We start from the raw sequence: 12,720 nt of genomic DNA, 5'->3' as shown, positions 1-12,720 counted from the left end.
CTAAAATAACAATATTTTATATAGCATTACTCATATTAACTGCAAAAAAAAAATCATGAGAACTGAAGCTTGTGCTTCTTGTATCTCAAATCACTGCTTCATGTCAATTCATGCTAAAGGTCCCTTTCAAAGAAAAAGTCCTGCTTTTGCTATAAACAGAGTGCTCTATTGAAAGTCATAATTAATATAGAAAAATAGCTCTGTAACTTTTTTTAAAAATAGGAAGATGGGATTAGTGTAATGACATAACATTTGACTGACATTGGGGTATGAAATCAGCTTGATCCTGTGAGGAGACACTGCTGGTGAGGGGCTGTATTCAGGCATGAATGGAGCACAGAGGAGGGAAGCTGGCCGAAAGAGAGCCAGTACTTGATCTCTCTTCCCTCATATTACTGCTGTTGTTCTGTATTTATAGTGTAAAGAAACCTAAAAATTTGCTTGCAAGAGAATCTAGTGGTGCTAATGTTCTCCTGAAGAAAAAATTTGATACATCTATCTCACAAGAAGAAAGAGAAATATGAAAGAGAAGTAGAAATATGGCATAATAAATAATTGGTGTCCTGTATTCATGAAAAATAATTCATTACTCTAATTTTTTTCGGACTTTGACTTTAAAAAGTTTTATTTCGTAATGAGGAGTAATTGAACATCCTTTCTTTGATCATTTTCCAGAGTTATCACTTTGTAAAGAACCATGAAACTGTGAAATTTGAAAATTGCGTATGCAACAGAGATAAAAGTGCACTTATGTCACATGACATTTTGTGAACTATTTTTTTTTTCCTTAAAAAAGTTTGTATTAGGTTATCCTTAAAAATGGGCCACCTCAAAAAACATTTAAATTATTCTTTAAAAAAATGATTCCATGGATGCAGTTTGGTTTCAGCAGAAAGAGCTATGAAACTACTTGTATATGCATTTTCATTTTTTGGTGGGGTGGGTGGGGGAAGGGATTTGTCTCCTCTTCTCCACTTTCCTGGTAAAGGGCCTCGCTTTTTCTTTATTTGTTTTTATATATTCTGTGTTTTGTTCATTGTTATCTCCTAATATGATGGGCTGAAACATTCTCATTTTAACAAATACATAGTTCTTGCCACTTCTCAGTTACCATTTTATGAGTTTTGTAATTTGTAACACATATATTAACTCATATAATCCCTTAACTAATACAACTCATTATTTTGTAATTTATAATCCACTAACAACCCAATGAGGTAGGTGATAGTATTATCCCCATTTTACAGTTGAAGAAACCTAGGCATAGGAAGATTAAATAACTTAGGGTCACACAGCTAGTGAATGTGGAACCAGGATTTAAACCACATCTGTTTGGCTTCAGATTCTCTGCCCTTAACTGTGAACATCATTATGCTGCCTCACAAGTTAGTGCTCAAAATATTTTTATTACACGAATGAAAGAGAAAATTTAGTGAATGAAGTATTTCTTATCCTTCAATAATTATTACTACTAAATTCTGGAGATCTGGTACTATATCATGGCACATATGAATTACTTAGCATTTATTATCCCATTTTTAGATGAAGAAACTGAGTTTTGAAATGTTGAGATAGCTTGTCCAAGATGAATAAATGACAGACCCTGGATGTGAGCCCAACATTCTGACTCCTGACTCCAGTTTGCTTCACCATTGCTGCTTTGCTGACATCATATTTTACTGCATGGGGTGGGGTGGGGGGGTGTCACAGTTTATTTCACTTATGACAGAATATGTAGTCAGTTTCCAGTTATAAATGACGCTAGCAAACACTTAGCTTACTAACTTTACCAAGATCTGTTCTGTATGAGAAACTGTGCTCATTGCTCTGTGAGATAAATAGAATTCAGTTCCCAAACAGATCACAGTTTGAGGAATTCCTCAGGTATCATTTCTTTCTTCAGACTCAGAGTGAATAGGTATTTTGTTAAGTTTATTAACAACTACAGTAGAAATGTTCCGAAGGCTTCTTAGGAAAATGATAGGTGAATTATTATATATAATTAGTGGCTAGTTTCTCTTTACTTCTTAAAATATTATTATATAATCCACAATGCTAGTTGTTTTTTTTTTTAATAAATAAATTTATTTATTTATTTTTGGCTGCGTTGGGTCTTCACTGATGCACGCGGGCTTTCTCTAGTTGCGGAGAGCGGGGGCTACTCTTTGTTGCGCTGCGCAGGATTCTCACCACGGTGGCTTCTCTTGTTGCAGAGCACAGGTTCTAGGCACATGGGCTCAGTGGTTGTGCCACGTGGGCTTCAGTAGTTGTGGCTTGTGGGCTCTAGAGAGCAGGCTCAGTAGTTGTGGCGCACGGTTTAGTTGCTCCGCGGCATGTGGGATCTTCCCGGACCAGGGCTTGAACCCGTGTCCCCTGCATTGGCAGGCGGATTCTCAACCACTGCGCCACCAGGGAAGTCCCTACAATGCTAGTGTTAAATGGAAGTGTTTTGATGTGTAGTCTAATTTTTGTTTAGAAACATCTTATTGTTGACCTTTGGGACCTCAGGGAAATCATCAAATGTCTTAAAGTGTTTTTGCTAGATGTTTAAACATAAGTAAGATACAGCACACAAATCATCAGCAGGAAGATGAGGCTGTCACAGCACAAAATTTTCTTTGTTTTTCAGGTTCTATTAATGTATTGGAATTCTCTAAATGCCACTTTTGCTTATTAAGTGGTTTTGAGAGCACATGAAAATATACGTTTTATTCTTGAATGCAGCATTTCTGAGATTCTTAGTAAATGTGGTTCTGGAAAAACAACCATTAGACACTTCTGCCCGTGTAGCATCCACATGCAAATGAAGATATCTTCCGAAACTGTTTTTCCTGTTTGTACAATCTCTTACTAAATCAGAAAATTTGCCTTTAAATTTCTGTTTCACTCACTGGAATTAAATTAGTTGGCAAATATGACATTGGTTTAAAAAAACAAAGGAAACATACTATCATTGTTTTATTTTATATTATAAATGAGATTAAACTATTAATAAATTCAAACCAAATTTTAGTACATTTCTGAAAATAATCTATTTCCACAATGCAATTTTGACTTCAATCTCAGATTCTTTAATCTATACAGTTAGTGTGAAACCAGCACACCTACGCCTGTTTCAGTATGTGCCAAAATGGCTATTAAAAAAATTGTCAGTGTCATTTTCCCCCAACATGTGTTGGTCAGTTTTAACCTCTGCATGTTCGCCAACTCTTCTATCTTTTCCCCACCCCCAGGAATATATTACCTTTCAGCTCACTTCTCACATCCATTAAGTCCTGTCACTTTATGACATCTTTCGTCACCACTGCAGCTTTTTGTCATCTCCCTCTTTCCTTCTCTCCCTCTTTTTCTGTTTTAACTCTTACAGTTTTTCCTGTACCGGTAGTTCTCTAACCTTAAGTTGTTAATAAGCCTTCCTCCCCTGGAAGGCTTGTGAAATCACACTTTGGGGCTTCTGATTCAGAATTCTGATTCAGAATCTGAGTTTCTGATTCAGAAAGTCTGAGATGAGGCCCGAAAAAATGTATAAAGTATTCCCAGGTCATGCCAATGATATTGTTCACTGACCAACCACAGTCTGAAAATCACATTTGTACAAATCACCTGTCCTTTATTGTTGTTTAGTACCACGTGAATGCGTCTTAAGAAAGAATGCACTTTTAAATGTTTATTTAGTCCTCTGATCAATAATTAAGTGTGAGTCTAAGGTAACGTTTCATCTCAATGCTTGGCAAAAAAATGCAAACCAAGTTAGACTTTTGCTTAATTTCCAATCTTTTGCACAGGAAAGGAATTTTTTAAAGAGTCTATATTTTTAGGCTTGGAAAAAGCATCAAATAGCTTTCACTTCTATTTTCATTGTCCAAAATACATTAAAAATCTTTGAAATATGTACTGGATCCTATATTTCAAATATAATAGAGCCATTTTTATAAAATAATAATCTTTTACCTAAACTTGATGAGGTCCGTCATTATTTAGAATGTTAGATCTGCTCTCTGAGTAGGTTGTGTCTGCATTGCAGAGGCCGATGAACCTCTAAGGTTTCTACAGTATTCTTTAAAAATTAGAACTGAGCAGGGTATGGAATATGGAACTTTCCATAGATCATAGAGCAAAAAATGTACAGTACATATTAGAGTATTATGGAATTTCTACCCATTTTTTTGTGATGATTAAATGATTGTAAGGATTTAGAGCACTAATTTTCAGGGAATTTCTATAATCTCATAAAATGTTGAAATATATAAAATATAATCTTTCCTTAAAAGCTGACTTTGTTTGGATTCCTGTGACTACCTTGCAAGTGATCTAGAGTAGGCCGGTACAGCCAAGCCTAACACACAACCCCCTAGGGAGCTTTTAAAAAAACGCATATACGTAACTTGCTGGTCCCATCCCTAGACAGATTTATGAACCACTCATCTAATATCTGGAATCTCAATTAGTTTACCTTGTAGTCGTTTAAGCACTAAGAATTGTTGATCTTATAAAACTCAGTAAGTTTTACAAATGTGTTATTGGTGGCTCTTTCCAATATAGAAAGGTGAACAGTTGTGATGAGCTCTGTCTATAGATGACTGACAGTAACTCAAGCAAAACTGCCTCTGTCAATTTTTCATTTATTTAAATCAGTGGATCTGAGTATGCATTAGACAGCTCTTTTTAAGGAAAAGTTTAGAAAAGATTTTAAATCTGACAACATTAACACCAGCAGTAATCACAACCATAATAGACACCCTTCAGAGATCTGCCTATAAGTGCTGACTTTTGTTTTATAAATCTTGGGAACTGACCATATCCTGTTCCCAGAATATTGAATTTGATCATGTTAATCAAAGAAAGACTCTTAGTGTTCTCTAGTGAGCTTTTTGAAGTGTTGGATTTTGCCTCGTGTATCCTTCCTCATATATTTACATCCTGCTTTCAGGAAAATTCCTATTTGAAATTTAACTGGTATGACTTCTCAGAACGGTAACATTCATTTATAAAAGTTAACAATTTGTTCTGCCTTCCATTTCAGATTTATATGTGCATTATCACAAGGTAATTTCTGAGTAAGAAGACAATGATTGCCCTTAGTAATGTACTGTTTTATTCAATGTGTTTATTATTCTTTATAATTAAAATATTGATCTCTGTCTAAATGTTTATCTTAGGAACAGTAAAATTTCAAGTTATTGACATACATGCCTCTATGTTTATCTGAATAAAACATCAATAAACTCTATAGTTTGAGGCTCTTTTTACATATAATAACTGATCATTTTGAAATCATCTAATTGTATATATTAATGAGTTTATAGTCCTTTTCACATTTAGGTCAGAGCTTCTTAACCTGGAACCCAGGGTTTATAGGAGTTCCTAGGGGATTTCATTGAGGAATTTCATAGTTGGAACTATGAGAGTAGAAAATTAACTCTCTAAAATTATATGTAAAATTATGTGTGCAATTGCATGAGTGTTTGCCTGTATGCACGTGCATTTGAGTTTTGGAGGGCATCTCTAGCTACATCAAGAGATCTATAATCCAAAAGGAGTAAGCATTAGTGGTTTGAGGTTTCATGCAGAAGTACAATGAAAAATTATTTTAACCAAAAAAACTTTAAAAATACTTTTTACACAATCATAATGTATTTTTTTCTATTACTAAATGAAATTTGGCATCTCCTAGTTTGACAGAATAGGTTACAGGTAGTGCAATTTAGTTTCAAAATAGATATTTGTGCTAACATATTTTTATCCAATTTTTAAAGAATTTAAGGAATAACTTAATAATATAGCTTTTAAAAATTCGGATATAATTGCCATATAACATTATATTAGTTTCAGGTGTACAACATAGTTGACTCGCTATTGGTATATATTGAAAAATGATCACCACAGTAAGCCTAATTAACATCCATCGCCTAAGTTACAAATTTTTTTTCTGTTGTGATGAGAACTTTTAAGATTTACTCTCTTAGCAACTTTCAGATAGAGACTATAATATTATTAACTATGGTTACCATGCTGGACATTACATCCCAGGATTTATTTTATAACTGGAATTTTGTGCTTTTTGACCACCTTCTCCCGTTAGAACCAAGAACAGCCTGTTGCTGGAAGAAGAACATCACCATGTCAAAACTTGTTCAGCACCAAAGCACTTTCTCTGTGGATCTGTAGTTCATTTTGTGCTGCGTCTATGCAATACCAAAATTAATGAACTTGCATTAATGAGAATTTAATTAAAGGTAGTCCAAATCTTCTGTACTGTTTCTTCTAAGTTCAAAACTTTATTGAACTAGAAAGAATGCTAGAGATGGCCACACATTCTATAAAGATAGATAAAAAAATCATAAACTACTGAGCACCATTGTTTTGATTAGCCACTTAGACCTCAAATGTATATGTTTGGTTTATATAACTATTTAAATCTTAGGTTCATTTTTTTGGAATATAGTGTAAACCAATGTGTATTTGGATGGAGAGAGCTTTATAAGCCTACAATACTGCTGGGTTAATTAATTTCAGGACATTTATATCACTTCTTTAAGAGTTGAACATATTGAGGTGAAAGCCTCTCCTTTTCATACTTAATTATTAAGAAGAAGCATATCTTGTTCACCCATATCATTGATAGATATAGACATAGTTAAAGGTTTTTTTGGGGTTTGTTTGTTTTTTTGTTTTTTGTCTTTTAAGAGTAGGGTAGTATTAGCACTGTGGTTGAGAACCAGGTGTCTGGAAGCCAAGAGAATGGAGTTGATTATCTACTTTATATTTTATTTGTCATATGACCTCAGGCATTTACTTCAGTCTATGTGCCTCAGTTTCTCCATCTCTGAAGTGCAAATCATAATTAGGCTTGCCATGAGAATTAACTGAGTTAATGCATATATGGCAGTTTAAACAACGCCTGACACAAAGTAAATATTCAATAAATATTGTCTATCATTCTTAGTGATTATAGTCTGATAGACTGACTATTAAATGTAATGTTTTTACTACCCTGTGTGGATTTAATTTCCATTTATAGGACTGAAAAATACACATGATGATGTATTTCTTGAGTCCAGAACTCAAGAATGAAATGTCATTTGGGCAATAAAATGAAGATACATATTTGATTGAGTCGCATATTATCTCTTTTATTCAAATGAATTAATTCTTCTTAGTCACCAAATTCTCTGAAATTTGAATATTAAGGTGTTCATAGCAAAATGCTATCTATAGAATTAATAAGAATGCATTTTTAAAAAGATACTTTAATGAGGGTAGATACATGGATTCATTAGGCAGACCCCTTCCTTTATTTCATGTTTGCAAAGGTGACAAAGAGGGCAAGGTGAGGTAAAGCTTGTTCAAGAATAACGAATTTCCCTGGCGGTCCAGTGGTTAAGACTCTACGCTTCCACTGCAGGGGGCATGGGTTTGACCCCTGGTTGGGGAACTAAGATCCCACATGCTGCATGGTGTGGCCAAAAAAAAAAAGAATAATGAAGATTATTAACCTCATTCTAAAAGTTTGGGACACACTTTTATCGTTAGACTTTAAAAGTTACACATCACAGTTCTGAGAGCTCTTCTGCAAAATACTGAAGCTTGTTCTTAGAGTTCACAAAACTTAATTAAATATATATTGCTGGCCTGGACCACTGATGCATTTGTTAGCGGACTCTTTGAACTTTCAGCTCCCAGGAAAATGAAGGGAAACGTGCAGTCATTATTTCAGGGATGGTAAATGCAGTCCCAGGGAAGAAACTGAAAACCATAGGACTTCGTTGACCGAAGACTGTGCCAGCACTACATAACAGGCCATTGGCCATGCAGATGGACAATGGAGCCCCACACTGAAACATCTGTTAACTACATAAAACTGTTAAAGGGATTAACACCACCAGAGGCTGAATGTAATCAGACAGGTGAAACAGCGATAAGATAAACATTCCTGCTTGATATAAAAGTAATGCTAATTAATTTATTTTTATATTGCTGTGGTAACTGAGTTTAGAGTTCTTGTGAAATACGTTAAACTCTTCACAATATATCCTTTCTCTTTGCAAGGTGTAGAAAATTAGAGAGATGCAAAATGGGATATTATTTTATTTTACTTTAATTTGAAATTTTTTCTGGTATTTTAATAGACTTCATTGCATATAATTTGGGTGTCATTCTCTGTACTGATGATGCTACAGAAAAATGTGTGTAATTTTCACTTAACAGCAAGTGAAGCTCAGTTGCCAAATTCTTATTTGTAAAGTATATCATCATATAATGTAAAAACAGAGTTTAAAATATAAATGTTTAAAGTGAAGCTAAGATTGGGATGTTTCTGCTTTTGACCTTGGAAACAAAGGAGAAGAAAGATCTGTGGAAAATAAATACAGCAGTTTTGCTGTATTCTGGTTTGCACATTAAACTGAGCTAATGTTTATTATGGGTCATTCATAAAAACATTCCTTAGTTTACTGAATGAATTTGTGATTGCCCCTTTCAGAGGTGTCTGTGTGTGTATGTATCTGTGTTTAAGTGTTTGCTTGTATTTATGTGTCGGTTTTAAATAAATAATTACAAAAGTGTACTTTCACTTAGCCTGCAGGGGCTTATAATTATTATATTATGCATATTGATTTCTAAATTCAAGTACCTTATAAGCTAAGACTCATCTATGAAAGTATTGTCTATACAGCATTCAATCAAGAAACAGTGATTGTAAGAGGCATATTCTGTTTTTAGGAAATGGAAACCATTTGTGGTTTAGAATTATAATTTTGAAAATTCTTTTAGCACACATTTTTTACTTTTGCTTTTCCCACATTGACTCGATCCCACCCAACAAACTGATGTTTGTACCATAGCTAATGTCCCTGTACTCACTAATATCCATTGACAAAAATCATATGAACAGTTTATGATTATATTTGTGTTGACATCTCTATTTTTCATATATTTTAAACAATTAGAATGACAGTTTTATCAAGTATTTTTAATCTAGTCAAAAATATTAGCATTATTTTTTAAAGATTAAATATCAAATCAGTGTGATTTGTCATTTTTCTGGGGTCAACAGATCCTCATTAACGTGTCTTAAATAGAGAACAAATGTGTAAACACGGGTATAAGCTATTATACTGAATATTAAATATGCACACGCTCATATATATTTTATTGGAAACTTTTAATGCTGTAGAATTAAGAAATAAACCTGGGGGAGACTAACTTCCTCAAAGATGTTAGGATACAGATTTATTTTTAAGAAAAGCTCTGCTTTGTGGCAAGTCAAAGGATTATGGAGGTAAGAGATTATACAAGGAAAACCTTTAAGAAAATAAATTTTTCTTTGTCATTTCAATATCATTTCTCTTGAAAAGTTCTGAAAACACAATTTAGTGCTGCTTATACAAAATATACCCCTGATATTACACAAATTGCTGAAGTTCTACTAGAAATTATGGGAAAAATAATGCCAAAAGGAATACCAGAAGTATGTTTACCTTTTAGAATTATAGAATAAGTTCTTTTCATACATGTACACAATTATGAAGAGGCAAAGTCTGCAAGAAACTTTATTTTTTAGGGCAAATGAGGCTTAAAGTGGAAAACAGCAAAGGGTATCTATCATCAGAAACAGTGCTTCAGATTAACAAATGGAATTGGAAATAGCTTCTGCATAAGCAGAAATGAATTTACAGTATACTTCTCTGATGTCAGAATCACTTGGGTGGCTGATGTCTTCTTAAAAGCATGAGAGGAAGGTAGAGAACTAAAAGAGGACCCTACTTTAATTAGGAGTACCATAAAGAACAGGCAGCTGCTTAAAATTAAAAAGAAAATTAAATATATAGAATGTTATCTGTTTAAACATTATAATATCATGAGGTTTATTACAGACGACCACTACATTTAATGTTCATAGGAAAATCTAAGACTTTCAAACAAAAGCAAAAAATAGACAAATCTAATCCATATAGGCTTTGTAGAAAGGCTACATTGCTGTTTGAACTCAGTCTAAGGGAGAGAATCTTATTTTTACTTCTCCTATGAATTGATCTTTGTCTCACTCTAGTGTCAACCTGTAAAGTTAATGTATTCTTTTTTGAAATTTCTTTATTCCTTTTGCTCTTGCAGAGTGACATTTCACTTTTCACTGTTGCAGCTGAATAAGCCATGTAACCAATTAAAATTTAAAAGCTAACTGAATTTTAAACAAATATATATATATTTTTTTCTTTTGCTTTCTCTTTCAGGAAGTTGATGGCAATAAAGTTATGTCTTCATTTGCCCCACACAACTCATCTACCTCACCTCAGAAGGCAGAAGAAGGTGGGCGACAGAGTGGCGAGTCCTTGTCTAGTACAGCCCTGGGGACTCCTGAGCGGCGCAAAGGCAGCTTAGCTGATGTTGTTGACACCTTGAAGCAGAGGAAAATGGAAGAGCTCATCAAAAATGAGCCAGAAGGTAAAGGATGGAAAAGAAAACAAAGTTGTTGCCAATCTCCTGATTTTAATGGTTTGATTTTAACTTCTAGCTCCCTTTCCTGATGTACTCTCAAGGTTAAATTGGAAGAAACCTAATGCAATGAAGATGGATAGTATTTTTTTTTAGAAACATGTTTATACGTCTAACCCCAATTTTATAAATCATTAATTTTTGTTGTGATGTCTTCCTTATTTTCACATGAGTAAGTTGTGGTTGAGTAAAACTTAAAGGTTCAAGAATACAAAGTGGCAGAAGAGCCCAGGACAGTCACCGCCTACCTGCCAGATATCTGCAGTTTAGTTTGTGCTTCCCCACCAGGGCCATTTTACAACTTTGTTACATTTTATAACCTTTATACATTAATGCATCTTAGACTGCCTAGACAGGTCGGTCGATTTTTTGTATAGTCTAAAATTAGTATGGTTAGAACTATTGTGTATTTGGAAAGTAGTGATTCTCTGTTAGCTCAGCTGAGGTTCCCATTTCTTCAACTTCCAGGATGCCTTTCTTTTAAGATTTCATTTTCTAAATTTCTTTAATAGTTACAGATAGTATCCTACAGGTGATAATGCTCATGGTCTAATCTTAAAATGAAAGCAAACAAACTAGTAAAACGATTGATGCAAACTGTATAATTTATGAATAACAGATAGTCATCCTTTATGTTACAGATGTTTACTAACTCCTGTTTAAAACCTATGTCCATCCTAAACACGGATGCCACGTTGCACACAAGAACATGCCTCCTATTTATTTCAGAGTCAGATGGAAAATTAAAACAAACAAACATAAAACAGTGACATAAAAAGACATGCTTTACACCAAAAATATACTGCATCTATACTATTTAACACTATTTATAACTGTTGTTAGGACACTGGTAAATTATATCTGGCGCAAAATGTATGTTAACCAGTATTTGGAGTCATGTGGTAATTAAATATTTCTGGGTCTCTACCAGATGCATAGCTGGGACATGGATTTTAGTTAAAATTTATGTAATTCACATGATCTTACAGTTGGAAGGAATTTTGGAGATAATCTAGTCAGCCAAAGACTTTTTGGCTCTAATCTGCATGGAGATAAAAATGGAGTTTTGAGGAGGACCCACACAACCTTTTTCTTTTAATGTGCTGCATTTTTTTCTGATAGTAAAAATAGTTTTTTCTTACTATAAGAGTTGTTTAAAAAACAGAAAAATTAAAAGGAAGAAGATAAAAATCACCCAGAATCATAGCTTTCTGGTATAACATCTTTATGATAGTTTTCTTTTTCTTTATTTTTACATATGCTATTCATTTTTCGTGATTAACTTTCTGCATTTAAAATTATTTTGCATCTTTTATGTTGTGATACAGCATTATTAATTAAAGTCCATAGTTTATTCAGATTTCTTTAGTTTTCACCGTGTGCTCTTTCTCTTCTAGGATGCCATCACATAACAGATTACATTTAGCTATTTAGTTGTTGTGTCTCCTTGGGCTCCTTTTGGCTGCAACAGTTTCTCAGACTGTTCTTGTTTTTGATAACCTTGAAAATTTTGAGGAATATTGTTCAGATATATTGTAGAATGCCACTCTATTAGAATTTGTCTGGTGGTTTTCTCATGATTAAACTGGGATTGTGGGTTTGGGTAGAGAGACCACAGAAACCAAGTACCGTTCTTGTCATATCACATTGAGAGTACATACTTACTATGTGACTTACGAATGTTGTTGTTGACCTTGATCACCTGGCTGATAACAGTGTTTGTCAGGTTTCTCCACTGTAAAGCCTCCCTGTCCCCTTTCTGTACCTTACTGTACGGAAGGAAGGTGCTGTGTACAACCCACATTTAAGGAGTTAGGGAACCTTGATCCCCATCCTTCACAGTGAATCATCGAGAAATTTATTTGGATTTATTCTTTATTGGAGATTTATCTCTTCTCTATCATTTACTTATTCAATCACTTATTTATATCAGTATGAACTCATGGATGTTTATTTTATACTTTGAGTTATAATACAATTTTTTATTTTGTTAGTCACATTGTTCCGGCTTTGGTCATTGGCGGCTCCTTCTATGTCACTTTGACATACTACTGTGATGGTGGTTTTTTTTTTTTTTGAACACTTCTGTACTTTCTGGTACTATAAGATGCTGCAGATTCATCTTGTATCTTTCCTTTTCCCAGTCCTAGAATAAGCCATTTCTCTAAGAAGCCCTGGTTCCTTTTATTGGAGAATGGTGTTAGAAAGCAAGATCTGGATATGAAG

At 33.9% G+C, this 12,720-nt stretch overlaps 1 protein-coding gene across 12 annotated transcripts in view; it reads left to right on the top strand.

Annotated features, from left to right (window-relative positions):
* The window catches only part of SOX5 (SRY-box transcription factor 5), a 995,182-nt gene that overhangs the window by 691,049 nt on the left and 291,413 nt on the right, over positions 1–12,720 (top strand). For all 12 annotated transcript variants that reach the window (XM_059935452.1, XM_059935454.1, XM_059935450.1 and 9 more), the window contains one exon: positions 10,233–10,443. In XM_059935452.1, the coding sequence (XP_059791435.1) occupies positions 10,233–10,443 (211 nt within the window). The remainder of the gene's footprint in view (positions 1–10,232; positions 10,444–12,720) is intronic.

The sequence above is a fragment of the Balaenoptera ricei genome, chromosome 10 (genome assembly GCF_028023285.1).
Source record: "Balaenoptera ricei isolate mBalRic1 chromosome 10, mBalRic1.hap2, whole genome shotgun sequence".
NCBI lineage: Eukaryota > Metazoa > Chordata > Mammalia > Artiodactyla > Balaenopteridae > Balaenoptera > Balaenoptera ricei.
Note: the sequence above shows the minus strand (reverse complement) of the source record. Positions and strands in the feature narration are given on the sequence as shown.